The 27,819-nt window shown below is 34.6% G+C and overlaps 2 protein-coding genes across 2 annotated transcripts in view; both read right to left on the reverse strand.

Annotated features, from left to right (window-relative positions):
* The window catches only part of LOC111510203 (myrosinase 1), a 408,217-nt gene that overhangs the window by 257,526 nt on the left and 122,872 nt on the right, over nucleotides 1-27,819 (reverse strand). The window lies entirely within an intron of this gene.
* Nucleotides 831-27,702, reverse strand: LOC111510179 (uncharacterized). The gene is made up of 3 exons (XM_023166068.2): nucleotides 27,515-27,702; nucleotides 9,862-10,245; nucleotides 831-1,543 (listed from the first exon to the last, which is right to left on the reverse strand). Exons 1-3 carry the CDS (start codon nucleotides 27,561-27,563, stop codon nucleotides 1,335-1,337), a joined length of 642 nt encoding a protein of 213 aa, XP_023021836.2. The 5' UTR covers nucleotides 27,564-27,702; the 3' UTR covers nucleotides 831-1,334.

Genomic DNA, 27,819 nt, shown 5'->3' on the forward strand with positions numbered 1-27,819 from the left:
CAAATAGATCCTTGCCAGAGTTATACCTTTGAATATAATAATAAAAATATAAACATATGCAATCAGGTAAAATTTTTGGGACTGTTGAAAATCTACCGAAATCTCTTGCAATGTATTTGAAGTGCTGTACTCTTTGATTTAAAGTTTGAAGAACACCAACATAGTGAAAATTTGAGTTTTCAATCACTAGGTGGCGCTTGTAAAGACATTTGAATAGCTTCACTGAATCTAGAAGGCGTTGGCCTCTTAGGGATATAACCAATGGGCGTGGTCTAATACTTGAAAAAGCAAGTTGCTTTCTAGTTGGTTTTTTGTTGTTGGTTATTTTGAACACTGGGACTATTTCAAGTATTAGATTTCAATATTCGAAAACAGAAATGTTTCCGTGTTTAAAATTGAACTTTCAATTCTGTGAAAGTCTGAAAACGAAAGGTGAAATGAGGTTATGTATTATTATCTTTTTCTTCTTCCTCTATTCGGAGGTCGGAGATATTCAGAAAACAGTAACAAGCAATCACGAAATGGATGTTTCATGATCTGTATCCGTTTTGTGTTCTGTGTAACGAAGCGCGCAGAACCTAGAAATAATTAATTCATGTCATTTGCTGTAGATGTCGCCATCTACATGAAATTTCTATCGCCTAAGCATCTTATCCAAATCTACCGGTGAAAACTCATCTACTGCAGTTTTTCAATTTGTGTTGAAAATATACCGAAAAAGTAGAAATCTGCCGCATGTGGTCACCCTGGAGCAAATCCTTGATGTATGTGTCCATGTATGTGCGATGATGTACACCAATTGTCAATGAAGTTGTGAAATTACAAACACATCATTGAAACATTTTATTGATTGTAGCATGGTAGTCTCTTACTACATGATACACAGGTTCACTAAACCTAACTTACTGTTAATATAACGTAATCCTAAATAATATTGTTTTTATTTACATAAAACTTTGTTTTCAGAATAAATGCAGGTGCTTAAACTCTAATTTGAACAAAACAAGTACCTATCAAATAGAGAAGAAAAATGTAGCTTTTATCATGCAAGCACAACTATTGTTAAATGTAAATGAGGTAACTGTTCATACACTTCTGCAAATAATATTTAAAAAGAATTTTCACAAAGATTCTACAAACTAACACCCATTTGTGGAAAATATGATTTTTGTATTCATCCATGTTAAACACAACTCATTCCCCATATTCTTTTTCAATATATACTTTCCTACTGGAAAGTTCTGGTAATAACTAAGGTCCTTTGTGTATGTTCTATTGCAAAAGGAATAACAACTTGCATTGGAAACAACTAATAACAAATAATTGATAATCAATTAGTAACGGAGAAACATAAGTACAGATGTTGCGACGGATGCTAAAAATAAATTGGTTCTCAGACCACTAGCTGAGTTGCATCCGTCATAGTCGCAATACTCGCAAAATCCCAAGTAGAGTCCCTTATTGACGTTCTGCTGACAAGTGCCGACAGAAGCTTCTAAGGGAATCAGTTCACATCGACGAACAATGCTAACATAGTTGTTACCTGAAAAAAAAAAAGATCAGTATCAATCAGGTGGTCTAAAAAATCTGTAAGTTTAAATTTGTATTTACTAAATTGTATTCACAATGAAATGCAGTCTTGGAAATATCATTCCTAATGCTCTTTTCCAGTATTAGCAGTTTTTCAGAAATATCTAACCCATTTTTAATATTTTATGACCCAAGGTACAGTTTTCTGAGAATACTTTCAGCAACAAACCTAATTTTTGTGATTTTTCAAAAATAAAACAATAACGGTGGGTTTATGTAATCATACCTAAGAACTGAAACTATTAATTAGTGAGACTGTAACTATAAACAGTTCCCGGTGATCTGAAAAAAGCACACGCGCAACATTAAAACAATTATTCACCATTTAATATATCACAATTCGCCGTACACCACCATATCTTTAAATATTTAGAAGGCTTCAACATCTTAGGCGACCGTCAATATGGCTTTCGGAAACAGATCAACACACACAATCACACTTCTTTAAAAACAATATATGATGTAGGGGTTCTCCAGGGTTCCGTTTCAGGTCCTCTGTTATATCTGATATACGTGAATGACATTTATAATGAAAGTTGTAAAATTTATGCAGACGACACCTGCCTCATAGCTACAGACAGCAACGTAGAGCAAACAGACGTGAAGACCAATGAAGAAATCAAAACATCTGAGGAATGGTTCGCTTCAAATGCAATGATGCAATTTTCAACCTTCTTCAAAACGTTTACCTGAATCTGAATGATAGGGAAGCTGCAGCAGCAGTTTTCTGTGATCTGACAAAGGCTTTCGACTGTGTTAATCACAAAATTCTGTTGCAAAAATTAGAGAAATATGGGTTTAGAGATGTAGCAATCCAGTGGTTTGAGTCTTATTTATCCGGACGGAGTCAAAGCGTATTTCTTCAAGGCAACTTATCACACAAATTAGAAATTAAATGGGGGGTACCTCAAGGATCAGTTCTGGGACCCACCCTTTTCTTAGTCTATATAAATGATCTAGCCTCAATTGATATTTCCGGAGAGTTCACTCAATTTGCAGATGACACCACAATACTTTGGCATGATAAAAATGGCACACAATTGCATCAAATGATTGAGAATGATATTAGAAAAGTTAAAGATTGGTGTGATGCTAATAGGTTGTCTTTCAATATATCAAAAACTAACATCCTAACTTTCAAATGTAATCTTCAAGAACTTCATATAGGAAATCAGGTGATAAGTTATATGTCGGAAACAAAATTCCTGGGTTTATATATAGATGATAAATTGAAATTCGAAAGTCACATTGAAAAACTCAGAAGAAAATTGGCATCAGGATGTTTCGCTGTAAGAACCATTTCATGGGAACTTGGTGTAGATATGGCAAAAAGTGTGTATTATGCTTTAATCGATTCACATTTGAGATATGGAATCTGTTTTTGGGGATCATGTAGTCGATATGTCTTCAATATGATTTTTGTTTTGCAAAAACGAGCAGTAAGGTATATGTGCAAAGCTAAATTCCGGGATTCTTGCAAGCCACTCTTTATAAAACATAAAATCTTAACATTACCTTGTATTTTTATCTTAGAATCAGTATGTCTCATGCATAGCAAATTTAAAAACAAACCTCATGAATTGTCTCAATACAACACAAGACAAGCACTAAATATAACCTTACCAATTCCAACATCGACACAAATAAAAAATTCCATATTTTATAATGGTAAAAAATTATTCAATCACCTACCAAATGAGATAAAAATTTTAGATAGCAAAAAACAATTCAAAAGTACTGTAAAAAAACTTCTATTGACGAATGCTTTCTACTCATTAGATGAATTCTACTGTATGAACTTTTAATGCGTGAAATTCGACTTCGTTATACATTATTATTTAATGTGTTTCAGTGATACTTATATTTTATTTATATTTATATGAACTTCATTTTATATTTACACCTCTTTGTTGTTAATATTCGTACAAAGCAAATTTTTATTGTGACAATTTTAATATTTTATGTACATGCATTGTATAATTGTACATGTTGTTGTTAAGTGTTTTAGAGTTATATATGTATATGTGTGTGTATGTGTATGTATGTATATGTGTATATGTATGTATGTGTATATATGTGTATATATGTATATAAAATTGTGATCATTTTTATTATTTTCATGTACTTATATTTCATATTTTGTTGACCAGTACGAGGATAATGTATCAAATTTCCTTTGACTCAGATGTGCGTCTATCGTAGTCCAATTATAATTATTATCACTTTTTCTACCTCACTATTTATCATATCGATATATGTATCTAAAGGTGATTGTTGTGTTATTTTGTTCTTTTATTTTGTAAACGACTTTGTCAATGAGAATTATGTTCTTCAGGCAATAAAGTATATTTTGATTTGATTTGATTTTGATTTAGTTTTGAACATGGGGAAGACAGCGTTCATAAGATTCAGTCACTCAAATAATAAACTCGACCACAGCTTGTTGCTAAAATCTAACGGCAGATCTATCACTCAGGCACCTTCTACGAAGTTCCTTGGGCTGTATGTGAATGAATGCTGTACATGGACTACCCATATAAATGAAGTGTGCAAAAAACTAGCTACAAAGTGTTATCTCCTGTATCAACTTAGGAAGAGCGTCGAAAAATCTGTATTGATGATAATATATTTTGTACACTGTCAGTAATGTCATATGAAATCATAGTATGGGGAGTAGCACAGGAGGCCGATAGGGTACACAAACTCCAGAAAAGAGCAGTTAGAGAGGCCAGGAGAGTAAGCTGTAAAAATATATTTGTACAGTGAGTATTTGGGAGACACAGATTTTAACTGATTGTATATTTTATGTATGCATGCATATTTTATTTCTGTTTTATTTCACTTGTTTTTATTGTTTTTAGATGTTTTTATGTATGATCAGTAATCTGTTTATAAGTTATGTATCTTATTTGTATAATCGAAAACTCGAGTGGACAAACTGTTCCTGACACCTGACTTGTTCTGTATTATGTATGAAACAGTAATAAGAACCAATAACAAATAATTATTCAATATTGAGCCCGTTTACATCTTTCCATGCACTTAGTTACCTCAATAACTATATTAATTATATTGACTACAATTTGTGTGAAATGTTTTTAATATTAATTTGTCTTATACTGATACTGTACTATACTGACTTGTTCTATATTATGCTAAACATAATCTAAAGAACTAATAAACTATCATTATCATCATCATCATCATCATCATCATGTTTATCGTCATATCAGAAATACGCGACAGATTGTGGCTGCTCATCGTTTTGAAGTTCAACTCAGTACACCTCGAAATTCACTGCTTAAGAACTCTTTCATTTGGAGAACTGTGTGTATATGCTAGTGTTTTGTCCTTGAAAAATCTACAGAAAATAGCTTATTTTGTACAAAAAATGTTCAACTATTTCCATGCTTTTTTTTGAGTTTTTCACAGACATTCCTTACAGAACTGAAATATTGTTTTTGTTTTATCTCTCTCATCATATTTTTTCTGATATTGTATCTCCTCTATTTAAAAATATTTTGAAAAGCAGAATTGCCCGAGAGAACATATGAAACAACTTATATTGCACATTCTCTATTAGGTTTTGCACTTATGAAATATTATTTTCAACTGCCGATGAATAGAAATCAATTTTCAACATTATTTTCAAAAATATCATCCTGCCCAGGCTTCTACTTGGAGCGTTTTACTAATCGCTTGGTGTAAGAATATCTGATAAGTTGTTTGGTATATTTTCAGTTTTTATAACTTGCTTCACCAAATCCATGTGCCTTCCCTGACTATAAATTCAGTGGTGACAAAACTACAAGTTGGTATTCGGAGTAAACAAAATTAATTTTAATTCAAATCAAAACTGAAAACACTATAATCTACCTCGAATTCATCTGTCACTGTGAAGCATGCAAAAATTGTTTAAGGCGTTTAGATTACCCATCCATTCAATTTTTTGAATTTACAGTCGAAAATCCACACCTTGTTATGTGCCTGAGATCGGCCCTGCGGAAACTATATTCAGAAAGAAAATGTTTCTCTAAAGTGACATACTTCCCATGGATGGCATTCGAAATATCAAATGCTCGGTATTCAAATATTAAAAACTCGCTTCACGAGCATGTATAGAGAAAGTTCTTAGATTCAATGACCTCAAAAGTTTTCCTTTCTTTTGTTTACTACATTTACTCAGATATTCGATTAATCGAGTAATAGACAATTGATTAAAACTGTGTATTGTATTTAAAATCGGCCAATAGTAATATCCCTGGAAAAAACTGAATGTTTAAAAATCAAAAACAACTGGACAAAAGATTGGAGATAGGTTTCAACGCAATTTCAATCAAATGGACAAAACCACAACAAAACAGCAACTGTATTGATTTTGACAAAACAAAAACTTGTGTTGTCAAAATAAGAAACATTTTGAAGACCGATAGTTTAATCCTAGTATTTATTCTTTGTGCATTGTTTGATTGATTGATTTGAAATGACTCAGTTTTATATAGGATGAATAAAAAACAGTAGGATATAAAGAAACAGTTATTTTTGGAACATTTCATTTCGAAAAGTTTGTTACCACACATTTTATTTTATTGAATGATAATTATCGATACTAGAAATTCGAATTTGAATGATTGAATAGCAAAACATGATCAGTTGCTGTATATCTGAAACAATTTCTTGTTTTTGTTTTATTTAGTGGTGTTTTTGAAGATCTCAAAGTACAATCCAGTGTCGTTTTACACTCTGTGATCGAATACTGAGATTTTTAATATATTTGACTGAAACAGGTCATTCCTAATATTTTTCTGATATGGTGATTCCTCATTCTATATACAATTTTACTAATTGGTGATCTACTATATCTTAGAGGTAGGATATGGATTGGCTAAAATAGAATACTGTAATTTTGAATATGTGAAATAGATCATTCTTAATATTTTTTCTGATGTGGTGATTCCTCATTCTATATACAATTTTACTAATTGGTGATCTACTATGTCTTAGAGGTGAGATATGAATGGAGTAAAATAAAATACTAATCGAATACTGATGAATATATTAAATCAAAATGGTACGTGATTTCTTATCCTATATTTAATTCCACTAATTGGTGGTCTACTATATTTCAGAGGTAAGATATGCATTGACTAAAAGAGAATACTGTGATTTTAATAATATTTGACTGAAATAGATCATTCCTAATATTTTTTCTGATATGGTGATTCATCATTCTATATACAATTTTACTAATTGGTGATCTACTATATCTTAGAGGTAAGATATGAATGGACTAAAATAGAATACTGATGAATATATTAGACTGAAATGGATCATTCCTAGTATTTTTCTGGTACGTGATTTTTTATTCTATATACAATTCCACTAATTGGTGATCTACTATATCTTAGAGGTAGGATATGAATTGACTAAAATTGAATAGTGTTCAAATATTGCGATTTTGAATATCCTAGACTGAAATAGACAATTTTTTGTGTTATATGATTTTCTATTCCATATATAATTCCATTAATTGGTGATCTACTATATCTCAGAGGTAGTATATGAATTGTCAAAAATAGAGTTCTATGGCAATGTGTAAAATCTTACAAACATTTTTAAGAGTGAATTATACTTACAGAATTGATATATTTTATTTTTTCTCGAATTTTTATCAGTTGAAGGTTTATAGTATTGGTAAATATAATAATATTGACTTATGAGCTATTAGTTTCAACATAACTTTATGGAGGTTATTCTAATGTTGATTTTATTTCAGACACATTTTGTTATCATCACCAATTGATATGATTCTACTTCTAGTCGAAAATTGAAATACGAGTTTATTTCATTTATAAAGAGAACAGAACCAGTTATTGATCCTTGCGGAACACCACAAGTGATTTTCCCTTCAGAGCTCTGACGATTTTGATGAAATTGAGGACACGTAAGAATCGTTGTATTTGTGCCACGTGTCACTGTATAGGTGTCTGCAATATGCTGTGTAATGTCCGTTGTAAGTAGTCCCAGTGAGCATATCGATTATAACGACAAGGAGCCATATTGTCTGCTGCATAACTGTTCATATCTCTGATCCTTCTAAAGAAAAGTCAACGTCAACATTCAATTCGTCTGTAAATCTTTGCGTTGGAGATACTCTTTTCAAATGAATTACTAAAATACGGAGAACCTTGCACCTCGAACACGTTGGTTTTTCATCTCCATCTAGAGTTTCTTTCCTTCTGAAGGAATCCAAGCATTGTAACAAACTCTATTGGCCAGTTCTTTGTGGTTTGCACTCCATAGTGGATTTTGATTGACCAACGAAAAATGAAATCTCAGAGTTGTACATCCTGAAACATCTCAGCCAGGACGCTTATGTCTTGGATGATAGTCCAGTCATTATAGTAAGTTTCCCTCGGAATTCGAGATACCCAGCTGTAAGTCTGTAAATACTTGTATATTGACACCCTAAAAAATGTCTCAAAACCTACATATGGTAGGATGTATGCAACTATTAAATTTCAAGGTCAAAGGTCACAAAAATCGGTTTTTTGCGCTTTTTTTGGAAATATCTCATTTCCTATGGGTTTTTTGCTATTTGTATTTATTATCAATATTGTAGAATACAAAATTATCTACAAATTTTGTTTAAAAAAATTTTTTATACGGTGAACCGTTTTCGAGATAGAGGGCGGAGAGCACGCGGTCACAGCATCACTTCAGGTCAATCGGTGCCCCCGGTCGAAAACGCGCCATATATAGTTGATGAACTATCGATAAATCAATGATTATAAATATTTGTCAATTTTTATTAACTATTATATTATATTTTATCATTTTTTTCCTAACTTATCTACTTTTTATTCAGTATTAATTTATTTAACAACACTTACCTGCCCATGTAATTGCAGAATTGTTAATGAAAATATAGGAATTATATTTGAATTTTAACCTAATTAATATTTATAACTTCTTACATGATAAAAAAAAAACAAATAAATTATGAATTAATCTTTTTATTAAAACATATCATTGAATACATTTATTTTTATTGAAAGTAAAGAAATGGAATGAAGGGTACAAAAACTACAATTTATAATTTTAATCATCTTCTTCCTCTTCATCGTCGTCTTCTGGCTGCTGGTAAATTTCAAACTGGTCTTCATTATCGTCTTCAACGACATTTGTCTCAAGTTCTTCCATGATTTCGGGGTCAAAGGTTCCATCTTCGTTAATGTCGCTCTGATATGGTAGAGCATTGAGACAAGCTTGCCCATTACATTGGCCACAAGCTAAAGAGCATTGCAAGCCCGCTTTCCTGCATCCGCATCGCGAACCATAACCACTCTTGCAGGTATAATTTTCGACGTAGTGGAAGAATTTTAAAATTTACAGATTTTAAAGAGGCACTACATTATTTTCTATTTAAAATGTCATTAGTGTAAATGGGAATGTAATTATATTATGATTTGAGTTTTTCTCCTGATTATTTTTTAATTTTAGTAAACGGTTATCAGTATTATTGAATAGATATAGATATAATGCATGAAGAAAATGATAAAATATAATATAATAGTTAATAAAAATTGACAAATATTTATAATCATTGATTTATCGATAGTTCATCAACTATATTTCGACCGCGTTTTCGACCGGAGGCACCGGTTGACCTGAAGTGATGCTGTGACCGCGCGCTCTCCGCTCTCTATCTCGAAAACGGTTCACCGTATAAAAAATTTTTTTGAACAAAATTTGTAGAGAATATTGTATTCTACAATATTGATAATGAATACAAATAGCAAAAAACCCATGGAAAATGAGTTATTTCCAAAAAAAGCGCAAAAAACCGATTTTTGTGACCTCTGACCTTGAAATTTAATAGTTGCTTACACCCTACCATATGTAGGTTTTGAGACAACTTTTAGGGTGTCAATATACAAGTATTCACAGACTTACAGCTGGGTATCTCGAATTACGAGATTCTTACCTAATTTAAGCTTGAATGACTGGATTATGAGGGATTTGAAGCTGAACTGCTTGAAACTGAATTGGATAGATACATGGCAAACCTTTGAGTTTGGGCGAAGATGATAATTCTTGACTTGTTCATATTTCTCTGTAACTTCCAGTGGAAACTTATAGGGAATATCGCAAGAAATATGGGAGGTTTGATGAGGAATCAGTCTCTTAATATAACCGGGGTATGAATATGATTTGGAAAGATATTGTCTCTTTCAACTTTTTCACTTGTATATCTATATTGTTACTAACCTTTAACAACTTCCTTCAAACATACATTCTTCATCCTCCTATTCCTGGCTTCATTTTCGTCACAAACTTCCAGTCTCGGAGATCTCCCGTTGATGAAGTTGGGATTGAAGTTCTGATTGAACGGTACTTGTCCACGGTTGAAGTTCGGGTCAAACTGCCTTTGATTGTTGAAGTTGGGATCATACTGCCGCTGGTTGTTCAAGTTGGGATTATATTGCCCTTGGTTGTAGTAGTTGGGGTCATTTCGTTGTCTGTCATAATTTTGTTGTAAGTTGTTGTACAGTGAATCGCCGCTTCTTCTGGATAAAATTTCCGATTGGTTGAACGTATCCCTACATTGTGGGTCTATGTCGCTGGAGCAACTCCAACACTGAAGGGCAGTCGCTGGAATAAAATGTATTCAAGAGATATAAAGAACTGCAGACTTGAATTGTAATAATAATAATATTGTATGAAGGCTATTTTTCGGGTTTTCCGGCCGTGGTCTGCAAGTTTTTATGCCAGACGTTTCGTCTACTGCTGCGGTATGTGGTGATGTGGTGACGGTCGCAATACCCGAGCTGGTGCTCTGGTTCTTGTTCCTGTTGTATCCAACGCAATAACTACAATGCATTTTAATAAAAGCTGGCTACCAGTCCTTCGAGGTACACAAACACGAACAGTTTATACAATTAAGAACGATATAAGTAGAACGCCCAGTACGGATATAGTAGTTACTGCAGTAGTCTACCGCAGCACTAGATGAAACGTCATGCATAAAAACCTGCAGACCACGGTCAGAAAACCCGGAAAATAGCTTTCATACAGTTATTCCCGGCCGTAAGAATATTGATTATCCTTTTGGCATGATATATGTATATGAATAGTCAATCAAAAATAAAGTAAAATAATAATAATGATAATGATAACGATAGCCTTCATTAGCAACGGTTAAAAACCATTTATAGGGTTAATTAAGTATGTTAAAAAGTAATATGGATCGTTATAATTAGAAATATACAATTTGAGAAAATGAATAACAAAATTATAATATAGATAATAAAATATAATAATAATAATAATAATAATAAGAACTTGATCTTAAACTTTATGCCTCTGGAAAGAAGGATCTCCATCAGTCCTTGAGGGTGGTGGAAGAGTACACGCATGCTCTCGGTATGAAATTCGGGATAGACAAATGTGGAATGGTTCATCTCAAGAGAGGACGATGCGGTGACTACGGAGAGGATGTGCAGCTCGTAAATGGAAGCATCCTACACCATCTGGATGCCGGAGAGACGTATACTTACCTCGAGGTGGAACAACGCCATCCACAAGCAGCACAAACTTCAACTGATCTGGTCATCGGAACTGTCGGGGAAGAACAAAGTTGCTGCAACAAATATGCTTGCCGTTCCAATCTTACTCTACTCGTTTGGAGTGGTGAAGTGGACTCGGGAGGAGCTGTATCAACTCGACGTAAAGACCCAAAAAATGATGCATCTTTGCATCCCAAATCGTCCGTTTCACGGTTGTACTGCCCCCCACAACAGGGAGGCCGTGGACTTTTGAGTTTGGAGTGTCTACATGACAGAATGGTACTGGATACAGCCTGTAAAGTCGTCAGGAGTTCGGATCCCCTTCTTTGCATGTTCCGTGACCATGAGAGAGCAGGAATTGGAGCATTTGTCCTTAGGGTAGCTGCCCGAGCAGCTGATGAACTCGGTATAGTTTTCGACTCTGAACGAGGTGACTACAACTCTGTCACCTAGTTGGACCCGTTCAGCAAAAAGCTCAGATAAAAGCCGCAGAGATCACCTTACTTCTGCGGAGACACAGGGATAAGCCAATGCATGGGGTCTTCTTCAATAATATTGAAGACCTTGGCTTATCAAAGCGCCTGACGTTCGCTTTTCTCAGGTCGAGTGGGCTGAAGTCGGAAACTGAGGGGTTCATCATGGCTTGCCAGGATGGTGTCTTCAACACCTTAGTCTACCGCAGTCGCGTGATAGGTATAGAGGTTCCTGACACAAGGTGCAGGGCCTGCCGCGAGGCGCCCGAGACCCTAATGTACTTGCTATCAGCATGTCCAGCATATGCGGTCTCGGCCTATATCCATCGACATAACGCGGCCCTAAGAGTGCTATATTACCATCTACGGCACTCTTACGGTATTGACGAGACACCGGTGTTGCCCTACGCTCCGGGGGATATTGAATCCGTTGTGGGGAACGAGAAGTGCCGAATTTATTGGAACTATTCGTTCCTCACCCTCAGGCTCATATAAGCTAATAAGCCTGATGTAGTCCTTCTCGACCACCAGACCAAAACGATATTTGTCGTGGAGTTTTCAGCTCCTGGCGAGACGAATATCGTCAGAAAAGAGGACGAACAACGGATGAAATATCGAGATTTTCTCTTCGAACTCCGCAGACTCGATCCAGATCACTCTGTCAAGATGGTTGTTCTGATTATTGGAGTCCTTGGTGGAATGATGTCCTCTCTACTCTCAAATCTCAATATCATACCGGCTTGCCGCACTAAGGCAGAAATCTTAGCCGCACAGATGCAGAAGGCTCACTGCGTTTGCTCAGGGCACATGATTCTCGGACCCAATGATCACTTACCCCACGGTGTGGGTAGTGGTCATTGGTTGATTATGCTGGCGCGCCCTCCCGAATGTATCGGGGCTTCGGGGGATAGGGCCTGACCAGCGCACACTACGGTGGAAAAAAAAAAAGAACTTTATTCGTTTTTTAGATAATTTACATGATATAAAACATGTCATAAATAAAAATATGAACATTATTCAAAGTAATAATAATAATATATAAAATATATAAAAAATAATACCTAATATAAAAAAACTATTCCAGAAAATTAAAAATTTTCCATGAAATACTGAGATGCAGTTTCAACAATATATTCTAGGGAATCGAAATTTATATCACACAAATTTGAAATTAAATTGAGATTATTGCAAATGCTAAAGATAGGTGACTTGAGGTACAAATTAGTTTTGGACACTCGGCTGTAAAAAGTTTTCGTACTAGTTCTCAAAATGAGGCACACAGAAATTTATAAGAGATAACACCTCGATAGCATCCATATTGTTGTGCAGTAATTTATACAAAAAAATTATTCCGGCAAGTTTCCTGCGTAATTCGAGATTTTCAATATTGAATGTTATGGTAATGGATTCATATGGAATACCTCTATCAGGATAGATACCATGAGATTTGAGGTAAATAAACTTTAGGAAATGACATTGAAGTTTTTCAATTAATGTAGCAATTGTAGAATGGAAACCATAGAACAGACCTTATGTAGGCTAGATAAAGAGTAAATAGAGCAGATATGTTTAAAAAAGATCTACAATTGCGAACTATAAAGCCATAAACTTTCAATGCTTCACTTACATTTGATCTAATGTGGTTAGAAAAAGACAAATTTTTATCAAAATATACACCAAGATCTTTGATATAGTTACTTCGTGACAGTTGAATTGTATTTACTCGATAATTGTACTCGACGACTAACATTTCCCTATGATAAAACACTACTCTACATTTGGATGCATTGAGATATAGTTTGTCAACTTCACGCTAAATCTGTATATTTTCCAACTGTCGTTGCAATGTATTATAGTCTTCAACAGTTCCGAGAGGTGAATATATTTTAAAATCACCTGTGAAAAATTATTTATTACAATCGACATAATTACTGGGGTCATCAATAAATAATAAGAACGGAAGTAGTCCGAGATTCGACCCCTGAGGTACTCCAGATGAAGGATTGTAATAAAATGAATTATAGCCGTTATAAGATACAAACTGTTCGCGTTGAAATAAGTAGGATTTAATGAAATGTACTGCTGAACTATGGAAACCAAATTGGTGGAGTTTTTGTAGTACATACAAAGTGAAACAAAAATACCTCATACACAAGTTGTCACAATAGAAGTACATGAAAATACATATAACAAGACGAAATTAATATCAAAAACGTTCCTTCAAAACACTCATCTAGTGAGTGAAAACATTTTCCCAAAAGACATGAAATGATGCAATCCTTGCTTTAACATTGTCGAAAAATTAGTTATAGTACAGTATTAAAAAAAAAAGGTGATTGTGATCTACGGCTTTCAAACTCGAAAAACAGTGACACTGAAAACCTCAGCCAGGAAAGTCTAAACCATTTTGTCATTATTATATGCGGTTCGGAAACATTTATCTGTTTGGAGAAAACCGACGCCTGGGTTTTTGTATCATTGAATTGAACTTGGTTCAATTCGAAATTTCTTCTAGATCCTCATTAAGACATTCAGCCTCCTGCTGTCGGTGTGCTGTAAGTGTGCTGTCTTCAGCAAAGCAATATATTGGATTCTTGGTTTCTTCCAATAAGTCGTTGATATACAGTTTCAGCTGTTCAGCATGTTCAGGTTGTTGGTGTTCCTGGTTTATGTGAATTGTCAATAACATTCGTTCACATTAGGTGCTTAAAAACACTTGAAATGTTGACAGTGGCATATACGACGATTGTACTCTGAGCCAAGAGAAGATGTGAATGACGACGATTGCCTACAACGCCATCAACAACCGATGAAAATGTCGAGAAAGTGGATAAAATTGCTATGGAGGATCGTCAAGTCACTATAAGGAACGTTGCCGAAGATGTCGGAATATCGATTGGCTCATGCTTTGCAATTTTTTCGGTCTGCAGTTTACATTCTTTAATCAAGCTTTATTCTGTTGAGACTTGGTAGTCTGCTTCTTACAGTTCCTAACAGTTTTTCCAATTACTTTTGTTCTGTCTCTCAAATGGTATAACACTGAAAAAAACCGAGAAAAAACCTTAACAATCTTTTATGAATTAATCACTTCAGAACAGTGGCAAGAAGTCTATAGCTCTTCTGTCTTGAATGTTATGTTCGATGAATTCTATAGTTCATTTATCTATCACTATAATAATGCATTCAACTTGAAAAAAATCAACAGGTCTAATTCGAAGAGAAAATTGTATAATAATGATATGAAAGAATACCACAAAATGTTATGCGAAATGAGTAATATTACTAAAACATTATATAGAGAAAGTGAGGCAAGCAAGATACACATTCAATAATAATAGAGTGGAGAATTCATCGAATATAACAAAAGAGAGCTGGAAAATAGTGAATGAAAAAAGAGGTGTATCAAATAGTAACACAATCAACCAATTAATTATAGACAATAACACAGTATCTGACCCAATCCAAATCTGCAACATTTTGAGTAATTATTTCACTAACACATCAGGTTCTATCCCAGACCGTAGTGGGCTAACGATGCCACCAATATATGAGCACTCATTCTTTCTAACACCAATAACACCCTATGAAGTGAAATCAATTATCACAAAAACTACATCGAAACCGTCAGCTGGTATCGACGAAATAGATGGCAAAGTAATTCGTTTTGTGAAAGAGCAAATAAGCAAACCATTAGCACATATAATTAATAAATCGTTCACCTCTGGAAAGTACATTGATTCCTTGAAAATCTCTAAATCAATGCCTATTTATAAAAATAAAGGGTCGAGAGATGACATGAATAATTATAGAAATATCTGCTTACAGAGTCAGATTGCAAAGATCATAGACATGGCCTTCAACACGAGATTAACAAGTTTCCTTGAATCTCGAAATCTCTTAGGCTCATCTCAAGACGGTTTTTGACAAAACAAGTCTACCAGTTCTGCTATGACAGAATTATGCCATAGCAGCTCTATTGTACTCTTCTTTGATCTGAGTAAAGCGTTTGATACGGTCGATCACAATCTTCTAGTTGAGAAACTTTATCACATTGGTGTTGGAGGGACGCCACTAAATTGCCTCACATCGTATCTCGAAAATCGAAAACAAGTATTGATACTGGGTAGTGCAACATCGGAAGAGAAAACTGTAAATATAGGGGTACCGCAAGGATCGCTACTGGGTCCAGTACTGTTCACTATTTTTGTCAATGATATCACCTCAACATGCAAACAAGAGCACAGAATAATGTAGGCAGACGACACAACGATGATAGTGAGAGAAAACAACTTAGCAAAAACAATAGAAACTGCCAACACCATTGCGACCCAATTTCACACATGGCGTACCAGTAAGGGCTTGTGTGTGAACAGAGAAATCAAATTTTATCTCATTCATTCCAAAAAACATCAATAATACGTTCTGTTCACTGATTAGAATTGATGGCAAAAGTATTGAACAGGTCACATCAACGAAGTTTCTAGGTATTACCTTGGACCATAAACAAAGCTGGGAAAACCATATTAACAGCTTATGTAATAAACTGAGTAAAAACTGCTTTGTAAAGAAATATTTACTGAATTATCTATTCTATAACTGTGCCATCCTTGTACATATTTCAAACTATTTCAAACTTAAAAAAATAAATGGAATAAATACACGAAGTGCAGGGAATTTGCAGCAGCAGTTTTCGAGACTTGCCATTGGTCAATGCTCTCACATATACAAAGGCATCGTATTTTATAATTATTTCAAGAACAAATATGGCAGTGAAAAAAATTTCAATGATTTTAAAACTTTTAAATCTCTTTTAAGTAAGTTCTTGCTGAGAAAAGCATTCTATTCTGTGAAGGAATTTTTAAATGACTGAGTATGACCTTTTTTAACCTTTTTCAACAAATTTTAGCGTTGAAAGTAGGTTGTGTATGTAGAATAGTCCTATAAATAGGTATATATTCTGATTTTAGTTGACTAGTCTAATGAAGCAGTAACATTTGTGTACCAAATTATTTTCTAACATATCATGTTCTGCTTTTTCAGATTATTCTATTCTATTCTATTCCATTCTATTCTATTCTATTCTATTCTATTCTATTCTATTCTATTCTATTCTATTCTATTCTATTCTATTCTATTCTATTCTATTCTATTCTATTCTATTCTATTCTATTCTATTCTATTCTATTCTATTCTATTCTATTCTATTCTATTCTATTCTATTCTATTCTATTCTATTCTATTCTATTCTATTCTATTCTATTCTATTCTATTCTATTCTATTCTATTCTATTCTATTCTATTCTATTCTATTCTATTCTATTCTATTCTATTCTATTCTATTCTATTCTATTCTATTCTATTCTATTCTATTCTATTCTATTCTATTCTATTCTATTCTATTCTATTCTATTCTATTCTATTCTATTCTATTCTATTCTATTCTATTCTATTCTATTCTATTCTATTCTATTCTATTCTATTCTATTCTATTCTATTCTATTCTATTCTATTCTATTCTATTCTATTCTATTCTATTCTATTCTATTCTATTCTATTCTATTCTATTCCACTCTACTCTATTCTACTCTACTCTACTCTACTCTACTTTATACCACTCTATACTACTCTACTCTACTCTACTCTATACTACTCGACTCTACTCTACTCTACTCTACTTTACTCTACTCTACTCTACTCTACTCTACTCTACTCTACTCTACTCTACTCTACTCTACTCTACTCTACTCTACTCTACTCTACTCTACTCTACTCTACTCTACTCTACTCTACTTTATACTACTCTACTCTACTCTATACTACTCTACTCTACTCTACTCTACTCTACTCTGCTCTGCTCTGCTCTGCTCTACTCTGCTCTGCTCTGCTCTACTCTACTCTGCTCTGCTCTGCTCTGCTCTGCTCTGCTCTGCTCTGCTCTGCTCTGCTCTGCTCTGCTCTGCTCTGCTCTGCTCTGCTCTGCTCTGCTCTGCTCTGCTCTGCTCTGCTCTGCTCTGCTCTGCTCTGCTCTGCTCTGCTCTGCTCTGCTCTGCTCTGCTCTGCTCTGCTCTGCTCTGCTCTGCTCTGCTCTGCTCTGCTCTGCTCTGCTCTGCTCTGCTCTGCTCTGCTCTGCTCTGCTCTGCTCTGCTCTGCTCTGCTCTGCTCTGCTCTGCTCTGCTCTGCTCTGCTCTGCTCTGCTCTGCTCTGCTCTGCTCTGCTCTGCTCTGCTCTGCTCTGCTCTGCTCTGCTCTGCTCTGCTCTGCTCTGCTCTGCTCTGCTCTGCTCTGCTCTGCTCTGCTCTGCTCTGCTCTGCTCTGCTCTGCTCTGCTCTGCTCTGCTCTGCTCTGCTCTGCTCTGCTCTGCTCTGCTCTGCTCTGCTCTGCTCTGCTCTGCTCTGCTCTGCTCTGCTCTGCTCTGCTCTGCTCTGCTCTGCTCTGCTCTGCTCTGCTCTGCTCTGCTCTACTCTACTCTACTCTACTCTACTCTACTCTACTCTACTCTACTCTACTCTACTCTACTCAACTCTATTCTATTCTATTCTATTCTATTCTATGGAAAGATGCTCAGTCCAGAACTCCATCTCTGATGGAGCACCAACCCTACGAACATCTAACTAAAACTTCAACCTTACAAGATTTTCCATTCATCTCTAATTGGTGGTAGGTGTTCTGCGGTTTGGTCTCGAATGTCACGAAAAAAATAACAATAAACAATACGATGTGACGCTGCTCACGTAATGGAATCCGACAAATCCAAGGTTGAGCATGCCGTGGAAACAGGATCGTTTGAATAATTAGGTGATTATTTTTCAAGTCAGTCAGGTGTTATTACCGGCCCATATATGAGATGACTGACGTGCTTCTGATAGTGAACTCAGAACAAGGGAAGATTGGAGACTTTTTATCATGTCACTCAATGAAAAGGTTTTTGCAAATTGATTTTTCTGAAGGCTGGGTATTCAGAAGTGTGACAAAAGTAGAACACAACAACAAAAATTAAAGTTGAGAAGGAATGTTTATTGTTTTTGTTTCGAAATTGTAAATCTGAAGTGAGTTGAACATTGTTCAGAAAATGGAGTGAAATTTTGACAGTTGAAGGCAGGCGTTTTATTTTTAACTAGCGAACCGCCTGGGCTTCGCACGGGAGCAATGCTGATACAAAATATACATACACTGTGTCCGTAAAGTATGGAACAAATTCATTTTTAGCTAAACAGGTCATTTTAAGAAATAATCCTGAAACACGTCGATTTTTGATGTTAATTTACCGTATTTCAAAATAATAATCTAATATACAGGGTGAATTACGTTCGAGTAATGACGTCACCGTCATTTTTTTTAAATGGAACACCCCCATGTTGTCTCAATTTTCGGATTACTCTAGCTGAGCTGATTCCAAAAATGTATCACATGTTGATTCCAATTGGTACAGGGTAGACAAAAATACAGTAGTTGTGTGTGTGCTAATAAAGTAACGCGTAACATTCTTTATTAGGTGAATTAACAATATTATCAAAAATACTTATTGTCTAGCGGCAATTAGTTTAAATGTAACACCCCGTAGTTTGCCACATGTTTAGAGTAATAAAAATGAGCTGTTTCCAAACATGTTTGGTACTTGTGGTCTAGCAGACAGAATATGAAAGAAATTATTTCTTATCTACATTTATAAAAAACATAGTCGTCTAGTTTTTTGTGAAATATCATTATTTGTTCAGTAATTTATTGATGTTCAGTGACAGTTTAGTATTACAATATTTTTGGTATTCGTGAATATTCGAATGATTGCTCAGATTTAATTGGGAGTAGAAATGGAGTTAAGTGTAAAACAAAGAATTGAAATACTTATGATGATTGGGTATGGAGACAGATCGCGAACTCAGATGGAAGTGTGCAATTTGTTCAATGATAAATATTCAGAAAGACCTATAACGCGTTCAACAGTCAGTAAGCTGGAAACGAAATTTCGAGAAACTGGTATGGTTGCAAATGTACGCAAATCAGGTCGTCCCCCTGCAAATGCTGATACAGCATTAGATGTTTTACTGAGTTTTGAAGAAGATGCGCACACTTCTGTTCGTAAAGTTAGTCGCGAAATCGGTTTGGCAAAACAACGGTACACAAACTATTGAAGCTTGAAAAATGGCATCCTTATAAAATCAAACTTGTGCAAGAATTAAACGAAGATGATCCCGATAGACGACTCCAATTTTGCGAAGAAATGATGGATAAATGTCATCGAGACCCTCTCTTGATACAAAACATTATTTTTTCTGATGAGTCCACTTTCACGTTAAATGGTGAGGTTAACCATCAGAATTGTAGATACTGGGCAAAAGAAAACCCCCACTGGATGCGTGAGCATCATACACAATACTCAAAAGGTAAATGTATGGGCTGGAATTGAACGAAATCGAATCATTGGACCCTACTTTATCGAAGGTAATTTAAACGGGGCAAAGTACCTTGACTTTTTAAGGGGGTATCTCGTACCTACTTTACGTAATTTATTTCCCAGCAGACGTAATCCTGGAGGTTTTGATGAAAGTTCATGGTTTCAACAGGATGGTGCACCTCCACATTATGCTGTAGATGTTAGAAGGTACGTAGATGAAATTTTTCCGAACAGGTGGATTGGTAGACGTGGACCCACTGAATGGCCAGCCAGGTCACCAGATTTAAATCCTTTGGATTATTTTCTGTGGGGCCATCTGAAGAATGTTATTTATAAAACGATACCAGCAAATATTGAAGATGTACAAGTGAAAATTCGAACAGAAATAAAGAGTTTGAATTGTTATACAACCCATTTTATTACAGGCAAATAAGGTGAAAGTAAAAAATAAGTGAAATTTGTGCTATTAAAAGAAAAATTGTTTATCTCATAAACTAACCACTTTAACCTACAAGTATTATACATTTTTGAAATCAGCTCAAAGAGGACTATCCAAATTTTACATAAAAAATATGAGAAGTAATTTAAAAAAAGGGATGATGCTAGGGGTGAGGGGGTGGCTTTTCCAGTAAGTTTAAATAAGCCATAATGCTTGCCCCTTCCAACATAAATTGACGTGTTTTTGGATTTTTCCTAAATACCAGTATTACAAAAGTTATTAAAGGTGGATACTTTTATCTGAAAAGCACTGTATAAATAAATGAAAATGCATATATAAACGCACATAAATACCACACACATACATATTTATATACATCCTAAATGAACGAATAGTCAGACATTAACAGGTAAATAAGGAAGGCAATAGATAAAATATATAAATAAATAAGATAAACAGACACTGTTTTCAAAATTGCAGGAGCTATTAAAATCAACATAAGCAGTGCTTGAACAGGGAATAATTTTATTTCAGAATTCCATCCATATCTTTATCAAAGTACTCTTGAACACTATAAAACACCTGGTCAGTGAGAACTTGCTTTACAGATTTCCTGTACGATGAATTTCGAATATTCATCTTAGTCATAACACTTGCAATTTACTGTCATTATTTTTTACTAAAGCTGTAAACAAATACGTCACACATTTCTCTGATTAGTAGTTAGTAAATAACTGACTCATCTTTCATTATTCACTGCGAATATAAAAAATATGTGAAATTCTGAAACGTTTCAGGCTCATTCGTTCTACAGGCTGGGATAAACATATCTTTGGGCTAGTCATGCATTTTCTGCAGTTTTCAAAGAATGAAAACTTGGTTATAGTAATGAGTTAGCACTTCTATATATGCTCAACGAATGTTGAATTTGAAGAAATGATTCAATTCGTAAAAGAAATGAAGATCTTTCTCATAACCGCTGTCGTGGATCAATTCAGAAGTCCGATTGTTTGTACATGACTGGCATGTTGTCGAATCACCTTCATCAAAAATATATTGTTACGAAACGACATCATAGTATTGTTATGGTCAATATTTTTCTGTGAACTTCCCACAGCTAATTTAATAACTGTTCTTTTAATGCCGTTTCATTCGTCAAGAATGGTATAACAAGATTTGTATTTTTTCAAACGTATGACAAATTTTTCACGAGGATTTCTTGAATTCTGTAAAAATAATTTATAAAACACAAAAATAAAAGAACTGTTAGGCATAAAATAATAACATAGGTACTGAATATTCTCAAGTAGTGTGGAATGCTTGAACGGATTCATTTACAAATTAGGCAATTCAAATTGACGTAGAAGAAAATCAGAAAACATTCGCAATATCCTGTATGAAAACTAATAATGATCAGAGCATTATGCTGCGTAACTTCACGAGACAAAATTTAGGTATTTGAAGAAACATCTCAACTGTAGGTTTTCCATTTAGAGTCTATATTACTCCCTATCTTTTCGCAAACAGCTACAAAACAGTTTTAAGAACATATCGGCAGTTACTAACTCAAAAAATATTTTTGTAAAGATACTCATAAAATAATCGAAATACAATTTCATAAGAGTTTTTTAGTAGTTTCAAGTGAGCGTTCTAATATAATGCAGCCTAAAACGATAACGATAAATAGATATGTCACTAACAAATAGAAAAGTTGAAGCCATTTCATTAATTTCATTTCTGTACTTATAAAACCGTTAAGTTTGTGCTTCAAAGATTGATATTTGAAATGCAAATTGAATTTTACTGACAAATATGTAGCCTATTATTAGCAAAATTTAGGCGAACCATTCTTCCACTAATGTTTTTGGAAAAAATATTGATTATATAAAAATTCACTGTGTCACCCAGTCCAAAACTCAACGCAGATTCTTATAAATAATATAATCTTATAATATCAATGTACTTTTCAGCTGTAAATATTACTATACTAGTTGATAGTTGTAGTACTAATTAGTACTACCAACGAACTTAGACGTGCGCAGCGTTATAGAACAGTGCTTTTAAAAATTGTTCTACAGCGCCATCTACTGGCGAGTTACAGAAAAATTGATAGCCTAAAAACCTTCTCTATAAAAAATTACTTACACACGTCAAGTTTCATCACGATCGGTTGAGCGATTTATCACTTACCAACCAACAAACATCCATTTTTATATATTAGATTATGTGCTTGTATGAAGTACTAGGTTACGTGGGTCTTTGTCTAGAATGAACCACTTTTCTTATTTTTTTACAATGACCAATATTATCGGGACGATAGTCAAATGAAATTGACAACATACACATTACACGACCTCCGAAGCTAATGTTAGGTTAGGTCTAAAGTGAGTGGATCTTTTCGACCCTTCACTGCAACCCGCAAGGGTTTATTGTGGCTCACACCTATTCACACTCGGCCAAATAAACCCAGCTTCTCAACAAAGCAGATTAGTTTGTATGGTGAGTGGTCACTTTATTCTTGGCGACAGCAAATATATATTCGCGAAAGCAATTTGATTTTATAGCAGTAACTTCATTGTTCTGGAATTGTAGTAAATATACCATACTATAAAATAGTTGGAAAATTATCATTGAAGTGACAATATGGTAATAAAAACAAAATTGTGTTAGAAAGCATTCCAATAAAAAGATTTCATCAAAGCTACAGGAAGCAGTTATGAAATGAGATTGGAAAATTTTTATAAAGACAAATTTCGCAAAAAGTCTTATAAAACTACTACAAAACAATTCACTTTCATAGGAAAATATGTTTTATAAGTAAGTTGTAAACACGTTTCTGTGATGAATTCGTGACGATTTTATAACTTTCTTTAAGTTTTATTTCATAAACGTTTCGATGACAAATTTATAAAACACTTCTATTGCCTACAAATATAATGTGTCCACGGCTCGTCTAATAATATAATCAATTGGCATTTTACAAGTGATTATAAAATACCAATGAAATGAAAATGTTGCAGCACCGTGAAATCATATAACAATTTTGCTGGTTGGGCTGTAAACATTCCATGTGGTTTTGAGCCAACAATTCAAGTTTTCACACAAAATTCGATGCAAATTTTCTGATCAATTTTTTTTGATAGCAGAACACGCAAAAAACTTCTAACTTTCATGCCTATATCCATATAGAATTAATTAGGATTCGCTTTGACGATTTCAGTGATGAGAGGGTCAACAGTAGTTTCCAGCATATTCAAATACAGTTCCCCTGTCAAATTTTGATCAATAAATAGAGGTCCTACAGTATGGTTTCCCAATATTCCTGCACAAACGTTCATTTTTTCTGGATATTGGGTATGTGTTTCCCAGAACACGTGAGGGTTGGTGTCACTCCAATAACGGCAATTTTGGTCTGTGAACATTGCAGTTGAAAATAGTAGGATACCTTGCAATGGTTTCCGTCATGATTTCGCAGAATTCTCTTCTTCGATCAGGGTCATCTTCAGTTAATTGGTGTACCCATTTTAATTTTGTATGGATGATACCAATCTACCATCAACAAGCTGACCATGCTGTTGAAATTGTAAACATATGTTGGAGACAAGTTTACCAACATAAAAACAAAAAAAATTGCTGATAGAAAGTGGTTAGCCTGAGAAATTTTAATATTTTTTGGACACACCCCGTATGTTCTCAAAATCTGTTAGAATGCATTCACGCATTCAATATAATCATGGTATTATCTCATGTACTGCTTGTGCAGTGCAAAATTACCGACTTTTCCGGGAATATGATGGCAAACATGAAAATTACGAAACCTAACGACTTGGAACACAATAATCCTACGAAATTTGTTTATCAACCTTGACATTTCACGTAATCTTATGGAACTGTGCGAATCAAACAACTATTAATGGAAGCTCTCCAGGTAAAAAAATAAGAACAATATAGAATTGTTATTCGAGTTAGAAATCGATGGAGGTGAGACTCCTCTTGAATGACAGCCTCATTATAAGATGTGTGTATCCATCCGGCTGTGATTAATTAATATTCCCTGAAGTACCCAAAGAATCGGTACCAGAGCCTACAAAAGAAATGGACACCGATTTATCTTGAAAAAGAAAAAGCCATCAGCAGCGACTATTACATAGGAGCGTTTGAAGAACGAAATCGCAAAAAACGGATCCATTTGAAGAAAAAAAGTGCTGTTTCACCAATGTAACTTTTTGTCTTATTATTTGTTTACCATTTATAAATTTATTTCCGATAGCCTGTTTCATTCTAAACAAAAAATATCTCTTTGGTTTTTCGCCCAAAATAAACCAGTTCGCAGCAAAAAAGTATTTTACGAACAACTACAGAGATACATCGTCATAAATGCGAAAATACGAAACTAATCTATCTAGTAGGTCGCTATTTCCCATCGTGACAATTAAATTGGTATGACCCTGTCAGTTTCTGAATTTTCGAAATTGAATTAATACTAATTGTGTGTTGTTGTTCTGTTCTTAATTTGTTACTTTAATAATTCACTTGTTATTAAAATGGCATACACAAATGAGGAAATGGCTTATATGCATTACGTTTACGGTCTGTCGCAGGGGAATGGGTTAGAAGCTTCTGGAAGATATTCTGAAATGTATCCTCAACGGCAGTATTCTTCACATAGAATATTTGCTCGACTTCGATTAAGAGAATAAGGTTCATTCGACGAAAGAACGCAGGATTGTGGTCGCCATCGAAGAAGTACGAACACCACAGCTTGAGAAAGCAATATTTAATTTGATTGAAGAACAACCTACTCTCAGTACTAGAAAGATTGCTTTCCAGCTAAATGTTGATCATATGACGGTATTTCGAATTTTAAAGGAGCAACTCTTATACCCTTACCATCTGCAACGAGTACAGGCACTGTTACCGTGAGAGTTTCCGAACCGTCTTGAATTTTGCAATTGGGTGCTGGAAATGATTAGAAGAAATTGTTAATTTCTGAAGACGATAGAATTCGCAGACGAATGTAGTTTTTCTCGGGACAAGATTATTAATTTTCATAATTACCACATATGGGCTGATGAAAACCCTCACGCTATTGTCGAAACTAACCATCAAGAACAGTTTTCTCTTAAAGTGTGGCTCGAAGTTATTGGGGATGATTTAATTGGGCCTCATTTTCTACCTTCTCGATTGAATGATGAGGCATACGTTCAATTTTCACGAGAAGTGCATCCAGTACTGCTGGAGGAAGTTCCTTTGGGCGTCAGAAAGGATGTTTTTCATGCATGATGGGGCTCGCAAATCAGTGGATAGGTCGAGGAGGACCACAGAACTGGCCCGCTCGATTCCCGTATCTCAATTCTCTCGATTTCTCTATTTGGATCCATTTACAGCATTTGGTTCATCGTACTCCTGTTTGCGATGTAGAGGACTTGAGAAACCGCATCATCGATGCGTGTAGGGTAATCAGAGAGACTCCAGGAATATTCGAGCGAATGCATCGCTCAATGCGTCGACGTCTAAAAGCATGCGTAATTTCTGAAGGTAGACATATTGAACATTTACTATGATTTCTACGTGTTGTGTGTTTTGTTGTTAATACATTAGTTTTGTTGATTACCCTTTAATCGTTTAATGCAGGTACTAACTACAAAATAACAATAAATTCAGTTCGTATTTATGACGATGTATCTCTGTAGTAAAATAATTTTTTGCTGCGAACTGGTTTATTTTGGGTAAAAAATTCAAGAGACATTTTTTGTTTAGAATGAAACAAGCTATCGGAAATGAATTTTTAAATGGTGAACAAATAATAAGACAAAAAGTTACATTGGAAATAAATTTTAGGGGTTGCGTTTTCCACCCCTTGCCACCATGGGGTAAACCAAATAAATTACTGGCTAAGTGTCTTTTTGGTAGTATAAAACGTCAGATCAATTTCAATATTGTAACTTTCTCAGTGCTTGTGAAAAAAATTGTTATGCAAATTTTATATACCCCCTTTAAGGGGCTGTATCGTGACAAGGGATGCTCCAATGAAGTTTCTTTATATGAAAGATATCTGTTTTTCGATGAGGAATCACCTCCTTGAATGTTTAACACTTATTCAGTTACACCCTGTATAATAAGTGGCTTTGCACAAGGTTTAAATATATCTTTATTTTCTTCTTCTGATCCAGAATGTCATTGAGTTGCCGGAACTTAAATAGGATACTTTTGAATTTTCTCACTGGATAGTTTATATGAAAATTCCATCTTAAGTGAGGGTCTATAATAACACCCAAATATATTTGTAGTTGAGCATATTTGGAAGGTATTTTGGATTATTAAGGTTTGGTACGGTGGTAGGGAGGGTCTGTTGTTGCAGAATGGTAAGAAGTATGTTGTTTTTAAAGTTCAGTGATAGTTGTTTATAATCAAACCAATCTTTCATTAGTTCCAGGTCATTTTGTGTCTGTCTTTTGACATCTAGCCATGTTTCTCCGGAGTAGACAATAGCTGTGGCATCTGCGAAACTAGTTATGTTCCCACAGGACCCTGCTGAAAATAATCCGTTTACGTATGAACAGAATAGTATCGGTCCCAAAACCGTTCCTTGTGGAACCCCACATTCAATTGTCCTTTCACTGCTTTTTATATCTTTTATACTAACTATCTGTTTACGATCTGTGATATATGACTTCAATAATTTGATTGTGTTTCCCCTCATACTCTCCAGAGTGTTTAACAGAATTTCGTTTAACAGAATTTCGAACAGTATCAAATGCCTTTGACAAATCAATAAAAACCCCGATTGATGACTTGCTTACCTAATGGCTCAATAATCTGGAATAAGTAAGATACTACACGTGATAAATGTTAAGAAGTGGTAGTTAACTTATCAATATCCGATTTTCAGAAGTAGTATTGAAATAATTCAGTTTTGAAGTGTATCTAAATTTAATTTCGCTTTTTTCGTTTCACCTCGGCTTAGACGATAACTCAAATTGAAGAGAATGTTTGTTTATTTGTGTCACGGCTCACCCTGTATACATTCTTCAACAGTACTGCGTATTTACCTTTTTGGAAAACAAAAACAAACACTACTGCACTTGTCAAGTACTTCATGGCTCCACGGGTCAGTCTGACAACACTAAAAAACTCAGCAAGGTACCGGACTCGAAGAATTTGCGTCTCACTGGTGGTACTGTTAGCTACTACACCTGCGAAGTGCGTAGACTATAACTTGATTCTGCTTGCGGCAGATTTGAATCGGTACGCCAAGATCCCAGTTTTTCTCCCACCGGAGTACAAGTTATAGACAGAATCCAACAAGGTGAACGCTAAAAGGTTTGTGTCGAAATTTTAATGGCCCGTATCTTGG

Source organism: Leptinotarsa decemlineata, unplaced genomic scaffold (genome assembly GCF_025532065.1).
Source record: "Leptinotarsa decemlineata unplaced genomic scaffold, Ldec_3_MD MMD2_tig00000010_RagTag_RagTag, whole genome shotgun sequence".
Classification (NCBI taxonomy): Eukaryota; Metazoa; Arthropoda; class Insecta; order Coleoptera; family Chrysomelidae; genus Leptinotarsa; species Leptinotarsa decemlineata.

What these genes read in the sequence shown, in the direction of transcription:
- LOC111510179 (XM_023166068.2), bottom strand. Translation starts at nt 27,563, where the DNA reads ATGAAGTACTTGACAAGTGCAGTAGTGTTTGTTTTTGTTTTCCAAAAA. An exon ending in TGTTTTTGTTTTCCAAAAAG is followed by an intron (nt 10,246 to 27,514) that starts GTAAATACGCAG and finishes ATTTTATTCCAG; the next exon opens with CGACTGCCCTTCAGTGTTGG. An exon ending in TTTGAAGGAAGTTGTTAAAG is followed by an intron (nt 1,544 to 9,861) that starts GTTAGTAACAAT and finishes TTTTTTTTTCAG; the next exon opens with GTAACAACTATGTTAGCATT.